Raw genomic sequence first — 24,956 nt, 5'->3', positions numbered from 1 at the left:
ACCAACACATGGGCACCTGCATGTCATGAGCATGTCAATCTACACAATTGATCAAGGAGACCCATCAATACTGCAGTCCCGTCACTCCCCACCAGCAACTGCTCCCTGAGTAACTGAGATGCACGCATCGGCACTTTGGGAGCACGGCAGACCACACAGTCTCCCACTATATTCTTGTCCATATACTATCTTGTCCACAAAGACATAGTAAGAGATTTTCTTAAACACCTTGCTGAAAACAACTGCATTCCAGGTCTAAGTGTCTGTAAGTGTTGATCTGCCTGGCCACTGCTGCGACTTATTTTGAGGTAAAGAGCAGTTCTCAATAGAAGAACTAAACACCATTAGAATTTGCCAAAGAGTATTACACAGCACAGCCAAGTTCCGAGGTGACCTTGCTACATGCCCATTCACAGAATCCACAGAAATTTGTGGTGATCACCTCACCCATGGAGGTATTTGGAGAAAAAATGGCTGCCCACAGTGGTCAAAAGATTCTAGGATGCTGCAGGATAATTATTAAGAGATGGGTTATGGTCAAAATGCAGGATGCCCAAGACACCATGAGAAGCAAGTGACAGTAAGATTTAAAGGGAGGGGTCGACGCAGACACACCATTCTCAGGGGGGTACACAATTTTGGTGGTCCACTGCAAGGTGGAAATGCAGAGACCTTGCTGGGGATGGAGAAGTTAATATGCCCATGCCACCAGCCTATAGCCCCAACCCATGACAAATGAGAGATCCCCAAGGCAATTGGAACCTCCATTCCAGGGACATGTGGGGCCTTGATCCAGGGTGGGTTTGAGGCTCCAGTCCAGTCGCCACAGAATGCACCAAGGTGCTGCCTACCAGCCCGAAAGAGGCAACCACCTTATCTTGCAGCCACAGGGCATGTGCCCCGGAAAGCCCTTCTCACAGCTGTGCTCGGGCCTCAGGGAGCGGCAGGTGGCCGCAGTGGGACACAGGCCCTCCCCCCACACCCCTTCACTGATGCAGCCCCGCCACTGCCCTGGGCACAGGACCCTGGGCAGTCATGCAGGGAGGGCTGGGGAGGCGACAGCTGGGCAGAACTGGCAACAAGAGGCAAGGAAGGTGTGGCAAGGACCCCACGCTGGGGAGGTGGGACCATCTGTGACCTGAGGCTCCATGACCTCAGCCCATGCTTCACTGTCCCTTCAAAGTTCACTTTGACAAAACACAGATTCAAAGATAAGAGTAGTAAGAACTGCCAGGTGGCCACGGCAGAGCATTCATCCCCAGCACGGGATCTTCTGCACGCCCACCGAGCCAGTCCTACTGCATCACACCTGAGAGGACGGGCCCCATCGGTGATCAATAAAGGCTTTTTTCCTCCGCGAAATACTTCTTAATTCAATAAAAAGAAAAAAAGGCCACGGACCCTTGTCTTTATCCAAATTAGCCCCTTGACCTGTGGCGGCATCGGCGGCTTGTGGTTATCACAGCCCATGGACGGCTTCTGGCCATGCTTGTGCAGCATCATTTCTGATTCATGTTTATGGTGGATAAATCTGTCTGTCTGCTTTTTTCCTGTGGCTTTTTATTTCTTCTTCCCTTTCTTCTCTTTCACTTTCTGGTTCAGCTACATTATTCTGAATTTTAATTTGATTTTCAAGGAGCCAGCTGCTACAGCTCACTTGGTATTGCTGGGATGGTTTATTGGACTAGTCTCGTCTCTGTTATCCAGGCCAGCTAAAACATAAGACTCAATCCGTTTGTTCAGAGACAAAGGAGAGTATAAGGAAAACAAACAGAGATCCAGAGACAGCCTAAAAGACTATAGCGGTCAGCCATCTACTAGGGTTAAAAAAAAACAAACAAACAAGGAGGCTGGGAAATACCCAAATTAAATCCATCTTGGAAAGTACCATGATTTTAAGTAGAAAATTTTCCTATCAAGACATAGACTTTGACTAATAATATCAAATTAGTCTGCACTTGCTGCTCTTGCGCCATGTGCATGAGAGTTGGGCACTCACCCCGTGAAGATGCTCGAAAAGGAAAAGGACAGGCTGGGCCTACATCACTCTTGGGTAATGCACCATCTCAGCTTTCTGGGCCTGATCATTCAGGGCCACGGCTTTTCCCGGCCCCTTTACTGATCGCCAAGCTCTCCGTAGGCACCTGGGGCCCCGGGGCTGCCTGCTCGGCGTCGGCAACGGACGGAGTCACAGGCAGGCTGGCCAGAGTGCCAGGACAGGCACTGGGCTGCAGGGACGACGCACACGATGAACCAGGAGGTGACGGTTCTGGAGGGGCCTCCCGTAGAACTACTCAGTGGCTAACTATAAATCTCTAAAAAAAATTTTTGAATACGTATGTATCCATTTGACAAGGGCAACCTAACTATATTTTTCATTACCTCACATATTAAGTGACTTAACAGGATCCAATTAATGGAGAGTTCACAAAAATAAACCATTTTTAAAAAAAAACCTCTTTGGTAACAGATGAAAATGAGTTTTTCCAGGTGTAAAAACCTAACCCTCATTTCTGAGTAAAGTATAACCCACTTAGTACTATGAAATGAATGGTGTCAACAGCTAAAATATACTTTCTTTTTTGTCTACAGAAAGAAAATCTATAGACGAAAGCTCTGGAAACCTCCATATTCTGATGCAGGAATTAATCTGTAGTATTTGTTTTCTAAATCTTTCAAAACAGAGATCCAAAACGGAGATATTGTTTTCGTTTACTGAAACCTATTTATAAACATAGGCTTCCATTAGAGAAGAGTCCTTTATGGAGCTGGCAACTATTTAGTATCACAGTGGCTCTAATCACAAGACAAGGGCCTCATATGTCATAATGATTTACCCAACATTATTCGAAGCCCAGATCATCACATTTTTCTGGGAAATACCTTGTTATCTTTTTAAGAGTTAGGCACACTGGAGGCCGTCTTCCTCCGTATCGCAAAATTCTGAATCTCAACTCAAGTTCACTTTCATTTTCCCTGGCCTTTTACACAGATCCTGCGAAAACAGTGTCTGAAGATGCTGTGGGAACTTAATTACATACCTTTAAGGTGGGAAAAAAGCTGCCAAACAAACTATGGCCCCCTTAATTGTAAAATGCACCCAAATTTCAGACCCAGTCAAACATATGTGTATATTGGGGAAAGGGGGCTTATATTTCTTAAAGACCAACAAAATACACAGTTTTGTAATTAAAATAAAGCAAGAAAAAGTAATGGCTCGATTAACTACAAATGGGAGATAAAACTCAGAAGTCTTCTTTGTCTAGAGAAGTACTTCTTCATCTATGACGACCAAAAAAAGCGAATTAGAGCAAATGAGGAGAGAGAGATAAAAATAAATAATTAAGTAAAGGAATGAGCTTCCTTGTACAGGGAGATGAGAAAATGTGGGAGACACCCACAGGCAGGGAAACACTGGTGAGCAGCCACCAGAAAGCCGTGGAAGAGGGAGACAGGATGGCTCTGGCAGAGACCGGCGGTGGTAATCCAGTGAATTCAGGGAATGTGCCCAGCTCAGCAGCGCACAGTGGAGAATCCACAAGACAGTGGGGAGGAGCCGCAAGGAGTCTGCGTTCTCACGCCCGGAGACCAGGAGAAGCCAAAGGCACTGCTGAGTGGAATCAAGTCCATCTGAGGTCGAGGGAAAGAGAAATCAGCCCGCTCTCCTCCTGCTTTGCATTGAAATTATTAAAAAAAGTAAAAAGCCAACGGCAAATCCAGTCAGAGCAGAGGACAGTGGAACGGGGTCCTCAGGTCCACCTACTGTATATCTGCCCATCCACAGTGCCTCAGGCCTTCTGTCCGCATTGGTCACTCAGCGGAAGGGGACTCCCAGCCAGGAGCGGGAGTCAACCTCTGTGGTCCCCTCCAGCTGGGTTACCAGTAAGTTAAATATTAACAGCCACGTTCCCTCACAGAAAGGAACTAGAAGACAAAGAGATCTGACCAAAGCCACACGCTGCAATGAAGCAGGAGGGTAAGAGCAACCAAGGGGAGAAAGGGGGGACAGCGCAACCCAGAAGCGCAGAGGGGAAAGGAGAAGGGAATACACAAGGCCTCCCTCACGAGCAGCCCAGTTGGTTTATTTGGGTTTTCACGCAAACGGTGACGAAATACATTGTGCCTGCCCAGGGGCACCTGCCATAGCTGGAATTTCAGCCAAATCACAGCTGTGCAGAGAGGCCAGCTCAGCCAGCGAGACAAATGCCACACCCTTTCTCTGTGCCTCCATGTTTTCATCTGTAAGGTGAGGCACTGGCTAGGTAAGACCTTCCCCAAACTGTCTGGCCTGCACAGTTACTTGGGGCACTTCCTAAAAACACAGATTCCTGGGCCTCGCTCTAGGCCTGGGAAATCAGAGTCCGCGGGGGCAAGGTGCAGGGATCTCCATGTTTCACAGACAGCTTTGCCAACACCAGGCTGCGACGGTCTCTCAGGCCATGTCCAGCCAAACCTTCTCTGAGTCCATAAACCAGAAAACTAGAGGCCCACAGGTGACTGATCCAATTATCAAGCTGTACTTTGAGGCCTCTTCCTTCATAAATAAATACGTGCATATACGCTGGGTGTAAGACTCAGTGGCAGGTGCTGAAGAGCTTTCTAAGAACAGCAGCTCTGGGGTGGGGGAAAGGGCAGACACACACTAATGACTTCAGTGGCCCTGTCCAGGGTCCCAAAAAGGAATTGCACCACCCAGCAGTTCCAAACCGATGGCACTGCTACAGCTGTAGAAGATTCTCTGGTTCCTCCACCTCATTCACTCTGAAAACCCAAGATGCAAGGAACAGGGCTTCAGCCCCCGTGCCCCCATGAGGCATCAGCTCCACCTGCTCCTTTTCCTCCTCTCCTCACGGAAGCCCCACCAGGGCTCTGCCTCCCTGGCTCCAGCCAATCCCTGCCCAGGTGAATGACCCTAATTACACAGTGTCCAAGATCCCAGCCACATAATACGGATGGACCTCCTGGACTCACCATTCCCTGTCAAGATCCTAGGCTCAGCAACGAGTTTGCCCACAGCCCAGACCTCCATTCCCACTCTGAGACCATGAGGTTCCAGAGCTAGGACTGAGGCTTTTACACCCTTGAACCAAGTGTGTGGACTGAACTGCCAGCTCCAAAGTGTCCTTCCATGTCAAGGTTAACAAACCCTGCATTTGACCCTGTCAGCTCCACGGAGCTGAGGACCCAGTCTGTCTCCTCCACACTCCCTGCTACAAAACCAGACATTTTCTCAGGCTGCTACACTCAGTGAAGAAAGAGACCAACACTGAAATATCTCAACAAACTATGTAGATTAGAACAGGTTACTCAGATTCAGAGAAACCATAATATCCTGAATTATCAGGTGTGGACAACAAATTATATCATGTTATATGATCACCGTAATAAAGACCCAAGTGATCATGTGACATACAGAAGCCACTGTCTAATTTGCTTCAAATATCCACCACATAAAACAGACTGAGCACTGAATTAGTAATCGGGTCACGCCTGGGAGAGCCATTTATCTGAATGCCCAATTCAAGGGTCCCCTACCAGCACCCTGAAGCTGCACTGCCCCACAGAGCTGACCCAGGGCCACCCGTGTGTGAGCACACCCCTCTGTCGCGGAGGCAGAGCCGGACAGCCTCCCCTCGCGGCACCGCCTCAGCACCGGGAACCCGACACCCTGCAGCTGTCCCAGGCACACGTCACCACGCTTATTTCTTACTCCGTGACGCAATGTTCAAAAAAACCACACAATACCCAGAGCTGGGTGTGGACTTTTGTCACTGCCGTTTTTGCAGATACATTTAAGTGGCAGGACAGTGATGACACTCTTGGGCGTCTGTCCCTATGAAAGGCAACACGGGCGTAGGGAACTCAAAGGGAGGGATTAGAATCCTACTTGGCGCAACTGCCCTGACTAACCAGGGTGGGAAATGTTTTCAAAACTTAAGGTCTTTTTTTTTCAAAGGGGCTTGTGGTGAGTCCAGTGGATGGCAGAGAAAGGGGGAGCCATGGCCGCTACTCCCAGTGCCCAGGGAACTATGACTCCCTGCCACTCTGCGCACAAATCTGAGGCACAGGAAAAAGTGGCTGCAAATGTTTGCGCACTGATCTATTTCTCAGGAACGTCCACCCTGGGCCCACACACCAACGGACACTGTCCAGTTGGATTTTGATTGGCAGGGCAACCTCAAGGCCAGGGACTATGTTATGTCATCCTAGGTAGGAAAGCTCTTTCTGACTTTTTCCTATAGTTCCAACTAAAAAAGAACAGAGAGAAAGAGACAAATAGAGAGACGGAAAGAGACAGAGCTGAGGGGTCAGGGAATGCCTGTGGATGAGTGTGCAAGCGTGAGGGGGTTGCCTCAAGGACCTCGGTGCTCAAAATGCCCCAGACTCTGCTTCTAGAGCCTTCCAAACTGAGAGCGAACCTGGGATGAGAATGACTCTCTTTTCATGGCTGTCGATTCTTCAGGATCCCCCAGTTTCAGCCCCTGATATCAGGGGACCTCTCAGCCCCTCAGCAGGGGTGAAGACGCAGGGCCGGCAGCCCCCAGCTAGTGCAGGGTACCCTGTCCGCCCCGATGGAGGGAGCACCGGCAGGGGAGAGTGTGGCACCGCTACAACCAAAAAGTCCTCCCACTTCAAACCTGCTCAGGACCCTGAAGGCCATGTTAATTTACAAATCAGGCTCCCTTCAGCTATAAAGTTATTTTTATTTAAAATAGTATTTTTCATGTCTTCTTTTATAGTTTGTGGTTTTTAAAATAAGTTTCAGTCAATAAGCACAAACGAGTTATTAACACAAAATTTAATGGAACATTTTTTAAAAGATTTTATTTATTTATTTTTAGAGAAAGGGGTGGGGAGGGAGAGAGGGAGAGAAACATCAATTGGTTGCCTCTCACACAGCTCCAACTGGGGACCTGGCCCGCAGCCCAGGCATGTGCCCTGACCGGAAATCAAACCACAACAACCAGTGAGGGACCTTTGGGTTCACAGGCCAGCACTCAATCCACTGAGGCACACCCGCCAGAGCTAATGTACCATTTTTAAGTGGGAAACTGTGGTTCTGGAAAAGAGCCACAGGGCAGGGTACTGGCTTGCGTGAACTCATGGGCTGCATGCTACAGACTCGAGGGGGACTGTCTCTCTAACCCTTACTGGTACTTTGTGAGGAACCCACTGTTTACAGATGAGGAAGTTGAAGCTCAGAAAGATTAAGTCACTTAATTGCATTCAACTTGCTAAAAGCTAGTTCACCTCATTGAAGAACCCCTACACCCAGCCACAGGTATGCACACATACACAGAGCTACACACGCACACACTTGCCAGCCTCTATGAGCATCTACTTCTATTATACTTCAGTCCAAAAAGCAACGGAGTGAGCTTAAATATCTACAATCCCACAGAATAAGTACAAATAGATAAGAAAAACTGGCAAAGGGAAAATAAATCAAAGGAAAAAAGATTACTCAATTGTGAGGTTAGCCCACAAGAATTCAAGCCACTAGCTGAGATGCAAGAAGCCGCAAATTGGGTTCTGAGAAGACCTACCTCTTCAGGCTAAGAACCTGATACTTCATCATGAGGAATCCCCTTTTTTACCCCAATAGGAGATGACACACTAACACAGAGATCATTTCCACATCTTCTTGACATGAAAAGAACTGATGAATAAAACACAGCACAGGAAAATAAGCGACACAGCAGATGTCACGCACAACCACCCACACTCCCTTTGAGAGCCCCATGGTCACAATAACCAGCTAGAACAATACCACCCTGACGTGTTAAAAGCAACTCTATGGGATGTTTGTTTGCTTTTCAGTCTTTTCATTGTTTGCCAAAAAGGAGCTGTGAAACAGGAAGACAAGAAATGGTGACTGGAAGAGTTCCAGGAGGGAACAAAGCCACCTCCCCCAACCCACAGATCTTAAAACTCACGCAGGTGTGCACGCCAGAGATGCTGCCTTTACCCAGCAGGTTGTCCGTCCGCGTCCTCCGTGCGCACACACGGGCGGCGCACAGCAGTAGAAACAACCTTCAGAACTTTGTCTAATTGAGCAAGGGAGACAGCACCATCCCTCAGCACGGCCCTAACCAGGCTCCAATGGAAAACATACGTCTCTCCTGATAATTCCACCTGAGATTTCCAGGCCCATATTAATGCTCCAAACAAGACAGACAACATCCGCGAAAAACAATGTGGGGAAGAAGAATAAAAGAATATGTAAAAAGGAAAGATTACAGTTTCTCATTAAGTTCTCCAAATGAGCGACTTAGCTTTCTGTGTTTACAACATTTGCTATTAAGCACACATAATAAAAGAAAACACGTCACTCAGTTCAACCACAGAGTCAGTAAAGACCATGAGCCTGAAATAGAGTAAGATCCGCATTTTGATCCCAAGTTTGCATTGCGATCAGATCAGAAGCTAATTAAAGGTAAAATTCTGCTTGCAAATGACACAGAAATGCCCTCAGTCATTATGTCTTTTACAAATAACACAACTAAGCAGTCATCTACATCAGAATTTCAAATCTACTATCCCCAAAAGGAAATGGCTTTTCTGATCAAGGAGAAGGTGGGTTCTTTGGCAAAAGGCGTTTGTTTTCAAAAGGCTGGCAAAGCACACGAGTGAGTCAAGCTGCCACCCCACGCCACTGTCACAGCAGTAGCCACACATGCTACAAGCCAGTCTCCTCAGCAGCCTGCAATCAAATTAGACCACCCCACGGCTTTCCCAGGCCAATGCTTTTTTTTCCTTGCATCATACTCATCTTGATTCCTACTTGTACATTTATCTGTCTGTTCATTGTTTATCATTTCCTACCACCACACTGCAACGTCCACGAGGGAAGGGCCCACTCTCTCCTTTTTATTGATGTCACCCCAGCACTAAGTCACTTCCTGGACTACAGCAGGTGCTCACTAAATGTTTTATATTGTTGTTCATTCAATATTTGTCAAATGATTGAGTCAGTGTAATTAAATAATCATGTATGCAAAGGACATAACCATTAATCATGAAATCCCTAAAGCATAACAGTAACATTTTGCCAAAATGGAAAAAAGAAATGTATAGAGAAGCATGAAAATTTCTATACAATTTTTGAAGACCTATTGGGAAGCAACTGGGAACATGGCTGGCCAATGGACTTTGGCTTAATTTTTCTCTTTAAAGGAAGACCTGGCTTCTCATTGGCTATTGGGAATCAGCTTGGCTCTCCTAACTGCCACTGTGCTAAAGCCCTGTTGCAGTGATGTGGTTGGTCAGGTCAAAGAGGATGGTGCCCCGGCCCCCGGCCATCTCACGCATCCTCATCTCCAGAGGTGGGGCAGCAGATGGACCTTCCCTTGAAGTCTAAGAAGCCGTGCTTACAGCGAAAGCCATGCCAATACACAATATATGTCTGGCCTTCTTTCTAGACATCTGGGAGTCCCTCTAACCAGAAGCCAAAGATCACTACTGACATTCTGGGAACTGTAGCCCAAGAATGGTTCTTTTACTAACAGTAATGCTTTTGAATGCCACAGGCACATAGCAATCATGGGTTCCTAAGTCTTAAGACATGCACCTGTTTGCACCAAGCAAACTCCATGCATAGCAGAAATCCCATGGGCAACATTAGCGCTAAAAGTTGGCACATACATGAACCCAATGTCTTAGTCATACGTGACACTGATATACAGACATGCTGAATTTTCAGCTATATTTAATGACATTATGTAAAGTTGAAAATGTAATGGAAATTACCAATTTCCATTTTGGTGAATGAAAATTAGTGTTCACTAATACTAGTGAATTTTTTCTTAAAGGCAGAAAAGCAGTTTTTATGTGGCTTAGTTGTTTGGAGTGTCATCCTATAGACCCAAAGGCCACAGGTTTGATTCCTAGTCAAAGCACATACCCAAGTTGTGGGTTCAATCCCCAGTCAGAGTGCATACAAGAAGGCAACCAATCCAATTAATGTTTCTCCCCCGCACCCACTTCCTCCCTCTCTCCATCCCTCTCTCTCTAAAAGCAATTAAAAAATGTCCTCGGGTAAGGATAATCTGACTTTTACATTTCACTTTATTTCCCATGAAAGCTTGAATTTTTTGAAACACTGAGTGCATGCCTGGCTTTTGTTTGCGACCACCATGTATTGTGTGTACCAGCCACAGGAGAGCTTGATGAGAAGAGATCAACAGCTATTTTAAAGAGGTTTTATTAACAACAACAACAACAAAGCCCTTAAAGTTTTATCTGGTAACCAATATAACTATTGAAGTGTCTGTGTCCATTTTAATGGGCCCTGAGGTTGTTTTAGAAATTGCAAGTATCAATTTGTATTTCAGGAACATATAAAAATGCTTCCTTTGAATAGTAAATGAATGTTCGGGTGACAAGAATTTCACTCTATGAAAGGTTTCCAGGATGGAGTTATCCTTATCATGGGAAAAAAAGGTTAGTATTACCACTAGCTGGACGTTAAACATCTTGTTCCACATAGATGTGGTCAAGTCAAGCCATTACCACGGAGAGTGAGAGAAGTTCTCAATTGCCTCCTTTTGTCCAAAACGACTTCAAACAAACTTTGGCTCCGTTGATGGGGTAAGGAGGGAGGCTGAGGTCAGAAGCGCACGGCTAGGAGCTTGTGTGGGTCCCAGCACATCATGGGGAGATCTGTCAATACCCCTGCTCCAGACTGTCAAGACCCCGAGAGACGCAGCCGAATCAACCCAGTACATTTTCCACAATAACCCGAAAACTCGGATCAGTGACCCTGGTACTTGAGAACATTATTATTTTGCCAGCCCAAGTTTCATCATGCTTGTTTCTATACTCTGCCACACACAGAGTGTAGAAAAAGGGGTCAGGGGGCTCTGATATGGGTCATGTTGTCACCAGCTCACTGTAAGGACTTGGGCCTCAGTTTCTTCATGTATAAAATGAGGTGATGATGAAGTTGGAGCAAAGTCCCTACCTTCTGTTTCATCATACAGATGCTGTCTTTTGAAAGGGTTTAGCTGCTAACAAAACAAATAACCTGGTTTACTAGGTCAGGGCTAGTGTAACTTGATCACAGAAATAAGTATCTTCCATCAGCTGTTGGAAATACGGAAAAACAGCTTAGTATAATACCTTCAAAGTACTGGGTAGCTGGGGTACTACATGATTTTAACATATTCATTCTATGATTCTTTGTCTGAAGTCTGCTACTCTGGGTGTACATCTCCTTCAGTGCTCCACGGACCAGCAAAACATCAGCAGAAGTGCCGGGGTGCTTCTGGAAGCTGACCAGCAGAAAGTGGCACGTACGTGGCCTTAGGCTCCCAACCAAACCTAAAATGTAAATAGCAGGGACACTCCTTCAATTCAACACATCTTGGTCACATCCTGGTCTATGACAAGCTAGGATGTTTATCGTGAGCACACACAAACAAGATCAAGGCGTGAATTCTCTCCACCTTTCGATTTGTTCAGCCTTTATGTGCAGCTTATTCTAAGATGATACACATTCCTACAGAAGCCAGGCCTGACACCCACCCCCCAGGGCATGACTCAGCGAGGCTCACAGCACCCAGCCAGGGCGGCCTCCCTGCTCAACTCCCGGGTGCCACCCAGGAGGTGTTCTGCGTGAGTGCCCCTTGGAGGCCCAGGAAAGCCCTGTGTTCAAGTCCACAGGGCTACAATGGACCACAGAAGTCCTATGCAGCTTTTACATGGCAAACACTGCGTCCTTGGGTATAAAAGCCAAAACAAACGCTTTCAGCTTGTCTTGAAGCACTGAAGCACCAGCAATAATAATAAAGCAGTCTGGCCAATTCTTGACTTACCTAAATACAAGCAACCAGAAATTAAGAGCTGGACCAGCAACCAATCATCTACAAGAGATTGGCAAGGCCTTGAAAAGCTGTCCAATTGCTCAAAGGCAACACTGCAGCAAGAGAGGAATCAAAGAGGACAATGCTTCAAAAGTTTAAGGGGAAACAATTTCCAACCCAGAATTCTAAACCAAACTAGTAATCAGCTGGGAGGGTGGGATAAAGATATTTTCTGCACACAAGTTCTCAAAACATGCATTTCCTCTGTACTTTCTCAGAGCTGGACAATGTGCTCTCTCAGAAGAGTTCACCAAGAAAGAGTCCAGGAACAGAGAAAAAACAAACATGAGAAACTCAGAACAGACATAAGAAAAGCTTAAACCGTTGTGAACACTCTTAAGGAAAAGAAGAGGGGGCCACGCGGCTGAGGCTGCGGACTCCCCCCGCTCCTGCTCCAGCACGGCCCGTGGTGGAGGCTCCCACACCGGCGAGGAGGAAGAGCATGAAGGACGGGTGTGGTGCCCGGGAGAGCGGCAGGCCCCGGGCACAGCGCACCAGGCCAGCACGGAGGGCGAGGACTCCTGGAGGGGTGACGGTCCAGGGGAAAGGAAAAAGAGAGAAACTCAAGCGTCAGCTGGCTAGGTTTGACTTTTATCAAAAGTTTTTCAGAAATGGTAGAGTTAAAAAGATCAATAGAAAAAAAATGCGAACAGTAACAGCAAAACAAAGTTATACAAGCAAGCAACTGTAAACGTGGCATTCTCTTTAGTTCATGGATAAACACTGCTTACGCAGTCATAATGATTAAACCCCAAACTGGGACCTCATTACGGTAGATGGAGGAGGAAAAGGGTGTGTATGTGAACTGGGGTAGGAGGAAAAAAATAATGTCTCCTATTGCTTAATCAAGAAATGCTATTTTAAAAGCATGTAACTACATATAGTGACGCACGTTGACCAGGGTTATTGTGGTGATCATTTTGCACTGTATGTATATAGATATCAAAGCATTATGTTATACACCTAATATAATGTTATATGTCTATCATATATACTGCAAAATTTTTTAAAGAAATTATAAATGTAAAAAGAAAGTGGCATTTTAAGGATATTATTTAGAAAAGCCTAAATAGAGCTAAAAGCAGAAAATTTGCAATAACTGCTCTGAGAAACAGCACTAGGGAGTGGAAAGAGGTGGGACAAGAGATTGCTGTGTTGTCATTAAAAGTCTGGTGGGATTAATTAATCTGAAAGAGAGAGACAAAGAGGAAGAGAGCATGGATGTGTAGAGAGAGTGACTCATTTTCATATGCAGTGCTTTCCACCTCAGTTATCACATATTCTGTACTTGTAGCTTTAATTTTTTTCTTAAAATGGTATTCAACAGAGTCCTGCTAAGGTTCTAAGAAGTAGAAACACAAACCAAAAGAAAAATAAAACACCTTAAAATTGTACCCGGTGCCATGAAAGATACAAGCAGATCTCAAAACCTGAAATTAACAGGGGAAAGCCAGAGAGGGAGGCAGGGACGAGCCACTGGGGGGACGAGGAGACGGATGGCTGAAGGGGCTGCGGAAGAGGTGGCAGGGACAGGCAGAGCCTCCGGGGCAGCAGGCCAGGGGCCAGGAAGAGCTGCACACACAGCAGGGGGCTTTGCGGGATGCGCCAGAAGCGGAGCAGGACGGTCTGGGCTCTCCTGACATCCCCTCAGCTCTGTGCTCCTTCAGCAAGGAACTACCGTCAGTGCCAGCCCGGCAGCCCTGCTCCGCCTCCCCTGCGTGCGGCAGACGCGCTCCCTAAAGACAGCTGTCATCCCCCAACACTAAGTGCACGTGGGCTCACACCCCGAAGTACACATATTGTAGAGACTACTCTACACCACCCTGTGGTGCAGCCACCTGGGAAGATGCAGGAGTCCACACGACCTTTTACCTGGAGTGAAAGAGCCGCCCTCCAGTCAAGAGGGTAAGCACAAAAGGGAACTGAAATATGATGAAGCTGGGCCTCCTGACAGCTCCGAGCGATGCATTCCAGGGGTTTCGTAATTAACGCTGGAAAATGGAAAACAAAGGTGGTGGAGTGGCGCTGTGGTTGGTAACAAAATTTTACTTGGAAAAATTAACTTCTTTCCCAAAAGGAGATAAGAGACAAGCAGTTATAAGGGAGGCAGCTGATGCTTTAATTGAGAAGTAAAGTCACTCTGTCCTATAGAAGACAGAGGGGATAAATCATATAACAGCACATTCATTTTATGCTGCAACCTCCCCTTGCAGTAGGATCTAGTAGATGGGGGAAGAACTACAGAAGCCGGGTTGGAATCTCAGCTCTGCCACATACTGCCATCTTAGGGCAAGTGACGTAAGTGCCCTGCGCCTCAACATCCCCCTTTGAGAAATGGGACAACGATCCCTGCTGAGTGGTGTGAGAATTAAATACGATAATAACTAGGCCAAGTGCCCCAAAGCAAAACCCCGATCAATGGCCATTGTTAAAATCAATGCTCCCTGCAGGTATCACCAAGTGAAATCATGAAAGGCTGCAGAAAGTGTGCTCCAAAATTTGTCAAAAGAACACCAGCTTGTGATAACAGGAGCCAGTTCGGTGTATCCAGAAACCCAGGGACCTACGTGGCCACAACCTGAGTGAGCAGTTGGCGTCATCTGCGTTTATCTTCCCAATGAAAGGTTCACTCAGTGTCTGGGCCGAGATGGGAAGCCAGCTGGCCCATGGTGGCTTCAGCTCTTCCTCCCAGTCCTAAGATTGAGTGTAGAGCGTGAAGGAGGCCACGTTTTGCCCAGCGTTGTCACTTAGGGAGCGCTGCCTTCAACCCCGAGAAAAAAGTATTTCCTCCCCAAATAAACTGAAATGAGCAGAGAACAAAGCACTGTAGAAAATCTTTCTGAAAAATCTTTGAAAACACATGAGAGTTTTATTCTTCTAAAAGCATGTTGTAAAGAGATGCGATACCATCGATAGTTTTAAGCTTGCTTTTTTAGCAAATGGTAAATTTCCTGTGCAATATTTACCGCTAATGTAAAACAGCCTAGGGGTGACCACAATACTAAATTTAGTGCTATTCTATTAAAAAAATGCATTTAAAAAATGGTCATGAGCACAAAGATGAAAATACAGGAAACTGATGAAATTGTATTCACTGCAGAAATGGCCAGACATATCGAAGTAAATAAAGTCAGGAAAACAATGTCATCCGGTGTTTCCCCGCAATTATTTGTGGTTTCCTGCTATCCTTCCCCAAGAAAGATCTAGCCAGCCTCCTCGTCTTCCAATCTCCTCCTCCTTCAAAGAGAAATGAGTTGCCATTGGCTCATGACTCCTGGCCACACCCACTACAGGCTGGTGGGGGTGGGGGGAAGGAACACTCCGTGTCTGTGTCCTCTATGGGAGAAAGAAGTGTCCTTCCAAGCCCAGCCTTCTCTGCCTTCCCAAGATCCCCTGCTGCCCTTCTCCCTCCCCTGGCGTTACCTCCATTCCCCTAAGTTGCAGTGACCTTCAGAGGACCACCTGCATGTCTCCAGGCATCTGAACAGTCCAGGGGAGTGGCATGGGGGGCAGGGGTAGACTCTTAGACTCTACAGGAATACAACAGAAACAGCTAGAATGCTCCTTCTGACATTCACAATAGAAACAGCTAGAATGCTCCTTCTGGCATTCAAAACAGGGTATCTCCATAGGCCCGAAAGCCAGGCCTTAGAGAAAGCAGATTTCCTAAACTGCTTGAACTCGCCTTTGCGAAGTCAGGAGCTGGCCTGAGGACCAAAACTCCAGAGGGTCTGGGGTGGAGGGGGCAGGGTAGGTAGTCCAGTCCTCCACGGAACAGCATGTGGTGTGATTGGGAAGGCCACGCCCCGGCCCCCACGGCCCTCAGAGATGCCAGGAGGGGGCACTTGCCAGTCACAATGCTAGCTGACAACTTCAGCTGCTGCCTCACTGGGCTTCTCCCAGACACCTCTCTCTGGGACCCGCCGGGCTCGAAGTCTCCTGAGAAAGCTGCTCTTTGGGGCCGCCCGCCGTGGTAGTGTTCCCTTCCTCAGCATTCTCCCACAGGCTCGCTCTCTGCTGTTACCCAACAAGTGCTCCCTAGGAAATTTCACAACCCCCCCGCAAGCACCCCCAACAGACCCAAATCTGTACTCCCGCCCAGCCTGCCCCCTGAGCCTCCGCCCATGCACTGACCCTGCAGGGACTTGTTGGATAACATCTCTTGACGGCCCAGGGGCACATCAAATTCCACACCCCCAAAATGGGGCTTGTCACCCTCCCCCCACCCCGCCCCAACACACTGAAGCCTCTTATTCGTTCATACCAGCCACTCGTCACCCCTCCACCCGTCTCTCTTCTCCCACCCACAAAACCACTCGGCCCTCCTGATCCACCTCCGGAGCCCCTCCTGAGTCCTCGTCCCGTCCCACCCCCACGGCCCCTCCTTATCGGTCTCCAGCCCCAGGGTCTCACTCCCCTAATTCACCCAGGGGCCAACAGAAAGCCAACACTAAGAGTTCAGCACCGACCACCAGCAAAATAGGACCTCCTTGTCGCCCCTGCCCCGTCCCTGCCTCAGTTGTCTCCATAGCATCCAAATTCTCCTAGCATTGTGTATATTTGCTTATTGTCTCTTTCCACAGTTTCCACCACTAGAATATAAGCTCCAAGAGAAAAGGGATCTTACTGTTATTTATATCGCTAGCACTAGAACAGTGTCAGCATGCAGTAGACACTCAATAAATAACTGTTGAATTTTTCAATGGAGGTCCCGAAAGGGAGTAATAACCACATGCTGGGCAGTACAAGTGCAAAATATTTCTATCACTGCAAATATTCTACAGCACACTGTAGGTCAAAGTCATCTGTGATAACGGAATTAACTCCTATTGACCTCGGTTTCTCCTTACATAAAAAGGGAACGATACCTGCCTCACGGGGTTGCTGTTAGGTTTACTTGAGGTGCTAAATGTGAACATCCTTAGGAATTATAGTGTGACAAACTGGACCTGTGTATACATAGTTATACAGTTATATATACGTCGAGTTTGATGTGAGTCTAACATTCGTCAATAATAGCAGCTGTGAGAGGGAGTTACTAGCAATTGGGATAAAGAAATTCTATCTCAGGCTGTGGGACTGGAAGGATGCTGCCCAGGAGGAGGTGGGGAGGCATACACTGGCCAGACCATCTCAGGAACGCCGCCTTCAAGGAGGAATACAGATACACTTAAGCATGTCCAGAAGAGTCCGGAAAACAGTGAGTGGAAGGAGCCCAGGATCCTTCAGCTGGGGAGAAGATTCGGCAGGAACAAACAGAAAGAACCTTGAAACAGACAAAGGAACTGCCAGAAAGGGGGCCTGGGCCTTGGGCAGTTGCCGAGAAAAATAAGAGATGGGCTTAACTCAGCGTTAGGGAAATATCTGCTCCTTAGCCTGGTCCAACAATGGAAACGCTGCCTCAGGGAGAAGAGGGGAACCCAGGAAGGTGCTTCTCAAACGGGAGTGTGTATCGGGTCCCCTGGGAAGCTGAAAGAAATCCCCAGGTCCAGGGATATCTGGTCCTGGAGATGTCGCGTGGAGCCCAACCCCTGCGTCTCTAGCAGGCACCCAGGCAATGCCCATGGTGCTGACGGCCAGCGAGCACTCTCTGAGGGCACTGCTCCAACACAAGCAGGAGCGGCCGTCAGTGATGGTATAGAGGGGCTCTTGACACCGAGTGAGACTTGGACCCTGCAGCCTTCCGCACCAATTCTATAGGGCAGCACCCAAGGGCTCCCAGTGGGTCCTGGGCGTTCCAGGCTGCACAGGTGCCCAGCATGAGACACCACAAAAGTCACAGTACCCGACGTCCCCTGCCCTTGTGCGGTCACCGCAGGCTCATCACTTTGTTGCGGGTTCACTGTTCACACAAATGGAGGGTCACGTTGTCATGCAATGCCAGATGCTCTGAGGAAAAGCACAATGCATGGACTTTTCTGTAGGCCATGGCCTCCAACTGTGGGTTTAATACTGCATCACATCAGGGTACTTTCTAGGCTGCAGAGAGGGCGTGCCCCCGGAGGGAGGCTGCGCTGGAAGGCATCCAATTTCAGCGCTGTGGTCAGCCAGGAGACTGAGAATAGGGGCATTCTGCTCCAGCCCCTGCCTGTCCAAGGCAGCCGTCATGTGGCCATACAAAACATGAGTCAGAGCCTGCCACTCCTCTCACCAAGGGCAGACATTTTTCTACCCAAAGGTTTCTGCCTCAGTTTTTCAGTAACTTTATACATTATAGCCAACCCTGAAAACAACCTAAATGAACATCAGCTAGCCAATGGATAAACAAACTGTGCCATATCCCAGAAGTGGCATGCTAGTCAACAATAAGAAGGAATAAATAACTGATACACACAACGGGATGAACCTCCAAACTTGATGCTGAGTAAACAAAGCCAGACACAAAAGACATCATAGTCCGTGGTATCATATGAAATTTTAGGGAGGGTAAATAGAATCTGTAACTGATGGAAAGCAGAGAAGTCCCCAGGGGTGAGTGCTGACAGAAAAAGGACTCCGAGAAACCTTTTAGAGTGGTTAAACGAATGAATGGTCTGGTTCTCGACTTCCTTTGCTATTACGCAGGTGGGACATCTGACTGCACACGTAAGACTGTGTGCACTTTATTGACAGTACGCTGCAAAAAGTTAATTCTTTAAAAACAAAACCAAATGGGCATTTTCTGTTTCATTGGGTTCATTCTTTTTTTAAAAGATTTTATTTGTTTATTTTTAGAGAGAGGGAGAGGGATAAAGAGAAACATTAATCAGTTACCTCTCGTACAGGTCTTGGCCAGGAAAGAAACCCGCAAGCCAGGCACGTGCCCTGACCGGGGATTGAACGAGGGACGTTTGGGTCTGCAGGAAGATGCCCAACCAACTGAGCCACACCAGTCAGGGTGGGTTCATTCTATCTTATGTTGTGTTTACCAGCAGGTGTCCCTGGTTGCCTCTGGGATGACACTGGGCAACCAGGGACAGGCGTGGAAAAGAGATCTTTCAAACTATTTACTCTTTTGTACTTTTAAACTTTTGAACTGCGAGGCAGTATTAGTTATTTTTTTTTAATAAATAAAACTTAAAATTAAGAGAAAGAATTTTTAAAACATGTCCCTCATTGGTAAAATAAAGGGGACATAACCCTAAGACTATTAAAGTGTCATCCAATCTAGTTCAGGCTGTGGAAACCCTGTTCTTGAAGCAAACACTGTGTGTGGCCTGTATTTTATCGAACTCTTCTGAGCTCTAAGTGAATACTATTTTTTTAGCATTATTTTGTATTTTAGTATTTTCCGTAAGATATATAGATAATAGAGGAATGTGTGTGTGTGTGCGCGTGCACACACACACACACACACAGTTTTCAAGTAATTATAACTTGAACACCAGGTTACTGCTACCCAAGTAGGAAAACAGCGCTGCCTGGCCCCGGGACCCCCAATGTGTCCCTTGGTGATCACATCTTTTCACCCCTCCCAGGGACGACCACTCTCTCCATTTCTGGGATAGGAGTGTCTTTCTTTATCTCCTATGTGTATAACCCTAATCAATAGTTTACTTTGCACATTTTGAAACTTAAAAAAAATGGAATCATTCTGCACATATTACTGTGTGCTTCTTCTGCCCAAAATTACATTTGTAAAATTCATCCATGTCATTGCCTATCACTGCAGTTTATTTTCATTGTTATATAGTATTTTATGGTAGGAATGAATGGAGCACAATTTATTTATCCATTAAAATATTCATGGGCACATTAAGGAGGCATTTTTTTTGTGCCTATTGCCTAAAGAAAAAAACAAGTCCATACACATAATACGACATTTGAGGCACCCAGTGTCCCCAAATGTGTCTTCAAAACATAGCTGGTCTCATCTTCCCCACTTCTATCAATCCATGTGCCATTACATCCATTTAGTATACTGATCAATATATCAGGTACAATTCCTTAGGGCTGGAAGGCTGTTGACCATGTACCAGATGCATGCAAACATTCCTGTCCATCAAGGCCTGGTCGGAGCATGATCTCCTTATGAAGACCCCACAATCTCTTCGGTCCACAACGCCACCACTCCCCTGAAACTGCATCAGAATGAGCCATCCTTTTTCTGACTCTTCTACCACACTTGCTTCATGAAGCCTTCAGTTATACCCATTTGTTACAGCCACATCTCAACACTGGTTCTTGTAGTGGACAGTACTAAAATATTGCAGATAATGGGTGAGCAATAAATGTTAGAGCTTTTGAACTCAAACCCAAAATCCTGAAAGCTACTGCTGGCACCAGGCACTAAATCATTCAAAAATATATGTTTAAAAAGTTGGTTTCCACTCAAATGAAATAACACCAATTAAAGTAAAAATAGCATCCCTATTGCTTAAGACAAGATTTTGATTCCTCACATTTCTAACATTGATCTTGTTTTTCTCATAAAAAATACAGGGCTTTAGAACAACTGGGACACAATGTTAGAACATCATCATTTAAGATCCCCTGGTAAGAAGCACACTATGTATGTAAAGAAAACGATGTCCTCAGAAAGTGTTTAACCACAAAAACAACAAAGCGAAAAAAGTCCAAAATTTTAACAAAATTAATAAATGGGTCGGAAATTCCAATTAACAAATATTTCAGAATTTAAAAAGAAGCACTATTATTTTTCTATCAAAGAAAATACATGCATGGAATGTAGACACTGCAAACAGGAGAAGAAATAAAACAGACGAACAGAAAGATATAAATGGATCAAAGGCCTGGTCATTGTTTGCCTCTCCGTAAAGCACATAAGAAAAATAGAAGGCATCATTCTTGCATAATACCAAATATGCCTTCAATATTTTATGTAAAAATCATTCTTCTCAATAGAAATTATTAAGAATACATCACAGAACACAGGTTTGCAACTCATATTACAGGAATTAGGCTAAGGTTCTTAATATAAAAAGAGTTCCTACAAATCGATGGGAAAAAAGCCCAACGGCTCAACTAGAAACACGAATAAAAGTTATTAATAAACAGATAATGCAAAGAAAAGATCATTTTAATGGTCCTTGAAGATAAGAAAATTGCTCGATCTCAGAGAAATACAAATTAAAACCATAATGGGATACCCTTTTTCACCTATCTGATTTGCAAGATCAAAACGTTTGATAAAATGCTGTTGGCAAGGGTGTATAGAAACAAGCAGTCACACGCATCGCTCGTTGGAGTTTAAGTTGGTAGAACTCCAAGGAAGCCATGTGATATCCATCAAAGCTACAAGTGCACATCACCTCTGACCGAACAATTCCACTTCTGGGATTTCATCCTACAGACATACTTGCATGTACAGAGCCATTAACCATAACACTGAGACAGTAAAAGCTTGGAAACAACCTTAGTCCATCAGCAGGACCCAGGTTAAATAACTTGTGACTTCCTTACAATGGAATTCTGTGCAGTGGTAAAACAACACAGAAGTGATCACTGAGATACACTAAGAAGAGGAATAGCATAGGTAGCATTCTACAGTGTGGGTAAAATACTGTCTATTTGTTGAAATATGCATTGTCTAGGAAGAGACAAGGAACTGGTAGCACTGGTTGCCTATGGAGGAAACTGGGTAGCCAGATGTGGACATGGGAAAGAAATTTTCAAAATGTTATCTTTTTGTACCTTTAAACTTTTGAACTGTGGGGCTATTAGCTATTTTTTTAAACAAATGAATATTTAAAATAAGAAATATAATTTTAAAAATATGTCCCACACTGGTAAAACAAGTTTCAGCGCTGAGATGATCGAACTGTCGCCCCATCTAGCATAACACAACACAGCCTCCTAATTTGAGTGCTCACATAATTTCATGACAGGAAAGAGAAACTTGGAATAAACTCTAGAGACGCAGATAGCTAAGAGACCCAATGTAAAATTAATTCACATTCAGGGGCCCTGGTAAGATTTTTTAAAGAAAAATCTTTAAAGAAAACCAGGACTAGCACAGATGTGGGCGGGGCGGGGGGGAACCCTCTTTGAGCTGCTCGGTTAAGCTAGACAATGGCAGGCTGTGTACGTCCTGTGCATTTATTTCCTTACTTTAAGGTTAAGAAATCTGTGTCCTATAACAAGATCTCTGTTTCCTAAGCTCTGCTTACTCTGCACCGTGTGGGTCATGCTTGTTATGAGGACAGGATTGCAAACAAAGAAGACTTTTCTCCGCCCTCCCTCAGACTGGTAGCAGGGCTGTCCTTCAAGGAAGGAGCAGGACACTTCCCCTGTCCTTACTGGTGAAGGGCACTATAAGGAGAGACAAACCTGTTGATCAGGGGGCTTGCCATAGCCATTCCTATGTATTCTCTCTGTGCTTCACCTAAAAATATGACCGTTTTCCTCACTGTGCACACCTGGAGCGGGGGGTGATGTACATAATCCACCTGGCTGAGTCCTGTTTTCGCATTAGGGCGTAAAGACAGTAAACCCAACCCTCAAGGGAACGGAAAAACAAATCATTCAATGCCCATCTCAAGTGGCTTATGAAGACGGCACAGTCTGGAGCGTGTACCCAAGCTGGTCCAGATATGCCTGCTGGGGGTGCAAGAACGACTACAAGTTCAAGCACGATTGCTCTGGCGTGCTTTGGGGGAGCAGGTCAAAACCTGAGAGTTTTAGAAAGCAAAAGCCCAAGTTTCCGAGCACGCTGGGCACATCTGTAGGTACAGGTGCAGGCGGGTCAGCCGATCACCTTGCCTGCGAGGCTGAATACACACAAGGAGGATGACAACTGTTTACAGGCAAGTGCGTCTGGAGGAAAGTTGAAGTGGGTGTCTACCTGTTCAGAAAGATGATCAAGAAAGCCGGGCAAGGCTGACACTTCTTACTTCGCAGCGTCCAGCGCGCACACTCCCCACCCTGGGCGCCCCAAGGTCACCTGTCCTGCTAGACGTGCCCCCCCCTCCCGCAAACACACACACCCGCAATAGCCTCGAGATCTCACCAGAACAGCAGGTTGGCCCAGATGAAGCCGAGCAAAGTGTGCAGCGGCCTCTTCCAGCTCAGCAGCTCGTGGGCGCGGCAGCCCAGCCATAGCACGGGTTCCCCCAGCAGCCAGGTCACCGCGGCGGCCTCCTCCACCTGCGGCCCCACGGCCACAGCCGCCGCCCTTTCTTCCTGCGCTTCCTCCTCCTGCTCCTCCGCGGGAGCCCGTGGCGGCGGCCCTTGCTGCCCCGCAGCCCGAGCCGGGCATCCTTCCTCGGCGTGCTCCAGGGGCGCCAGACTCGCCATCTTCAGCGGCGTTTCCAGGCGGGGACGGGCACGCGCGCGGGCGCGCCTGGGTGTCGGCGCCGTGAGGGCGGCGGGTCCGGGCGCGGGGCGCGCACCGCGGGGCGCCGGCGCTGGGTGCCTTGTGACGTCAGCCTGGCCGCGGCGGGGGCGCCTCCCGGGGGAAGTGGGTGCGGCCAAGTTCGCGCAGGGGCGGGGCGGCAGGCGCCGAGGGGCTGGGCGGCCTGTCCCGCGTCTTGGGACCGAGCTGGGCGGGGTTCTGGGGACCCAGGGAGCGTGACCCTCTTTCCCTTGCAGTCGTGGAAAAGGCGAAAGAGAGGGCCGCCGCCTGGTTACTTATGTGAAAGGAAGTCAGGGCTACGGGCAGAATCAATTGGACATCTTCGCTTTCTAAAGCTGGGGCCACCGCTCACCCATCCTGCCCCCTTGGAGGCTTTATGGGGCGTCCCTTCCCCTGACGCCGGATTTCAGCACCAGCCTCGCCCTGGCCCAGTGCGCTTTGCAGGGATAGCCTCTACCCAACCACAGCCAGAAGTCTGTAGTACTCTGAGAAAAACGTGATGACATAAATGTTGGATTAGGAAAGGAAGGAAAAACCATGTGGGTCAATTAAAGAGCATCTTGCCCTTCTCTCTTATATTTGAGGAAACACCAGACCACAGCGATTGGGACTGAGCGGAGGCGGGGGCGGGGGGAGGTGGTGTTTCCTCTCTCCGACTGTGGGCAAAGACATCTGTACCCAAAATGCACGTAGGTCTGTGGGGGGTTCACGTGGGAGTTACAGGTGAGGGGGGAGTTCCGAAACCAGAACCCCTGCAGAGACTGAATGCTTTGTGTGTATCAAACGAGCTTTGGCAAGCATTGACCGCACTTACTTCCGTGTCACTCTGGTCTTTGTGTTACAGAAGGCATCGGAACAGGGGAAAGGCGGCTAAGTCGGGGCGGGGGGTGAAAGGGCATCCTGAAACCTCTCAAACCAGGCCTTAAACCGGCCCTGGTGCTTCTGGCTGAGTGTAGGGAGAGGGAAGAAGGGTAATTGTTCACGCTCACTTTTCACTATTAACATTTTTTTAATGTTGTATTCTTTAATCCCCCTCTGTTCTTGCTTTTGTCTAGAATAAAGTTCCCCTCCCACCATCCTAAATGTTCTTCCAGCGATGAATCAGGGCATCTTATATCTTCTTGGAGTCTACTGCTAGCAACCAGCCTGCTTTCACTGGCTGGATGGGGCTCATATCCAGAACAGTTAAAGCATGTTGTCCAGGGAGCCTCTCGGGAAAGTTCTATAATGCCCATCTGGGTGATCATTGTATAGGTTTATTCCTCTGTACGTACATTTATAAAACTTCACTGACTATACATTGCAAATGTGTGCACTTTGCTGTATGTACATAATACTTTAGGGAGTGTATTCCTTGAGTTCACTCTAAGGCTTATTGAGCACTTACTCTGTCCCCAGCGCATTGGTAAGCTCTGTGGATATGGCTTCCACCAACCAGAAGCTCACAGTCCAAGGAGGGGCCGGTAACAATTGTGAAAATGGCTGTAATAGAAATGATCACTCAGTGTTAAATCATGCATCCAAAATTAAGGAAGGAAGGGAGGAATCAGAATTCCGGAGGCTCTTTGGAATAAATGGCATCGGCCCTGAATGAATTGTAAGGAGGAGGGAAGTAGCGGTTGCGGGGAGAGGGCAGTAATCTCCGTTGGGAGATCAACAGGACAGAGGCGGTGTGGAGGTGCAAGTGACCACCTTCGGTATATTTGCCGCAGACCGCCAAGGACCTGAATGATCCACGAGCGGAGGCAGCTTTGAGTTTTAAGGTGAAGGCAATGCAGGGCCTCTGGGGTTTCTGACTT

At 47.1% G+C, this 24,956-nt stretch overlaps 1 protein-coding gene across 1 annotated transcript in view; it reads right to left on the bottom strand.

The window, feature by feature from the left end:
• The window catches only part of RETREG1 (reticulophagy regulator 1), a 114,115-nt gene extending 90,902 nt beyond the window's left edge, over positions 1-23,213 (bottom strand). Inside the window, exon 1 of the mRNA XM_054578311.1 lies at positions 22,813-23,213. Coding sequence (XP_054434286.1) covers positions 22,813-23,099 — 287 coding nt within the window. The 5' untranslated portion in view covers positions 23,100-23,213. The remainder of the gene's footprint in view (positions 1-22,812) is intronic.
• Between the last annotated feature and the right edge of the window lie 1,743 nt (positions 23,214-24,956).

This window comes from Pteronotus mesoamericanus, unplaced genomic scaffold, assembly GCF_021234165.1.
Source record: "Pteronotus mesoamericanus isolate MK-2021 breed Mesoamerican mustached bat unplaced genomic scaffold, CSHL_Meso_final contig_50, whole genome shotgun sequence".
NCBI classification, from domain to species: domain Eukaryota; kingdom Metazoa; phylum Chordata; class Mammalia; order Chiroptera; family Mormoopidae; genus Pteronotus; species Pteronotus mesoamericanus.
This window is presented reverse-complemented; position numbering and strand designations above follow the sequence as displayed.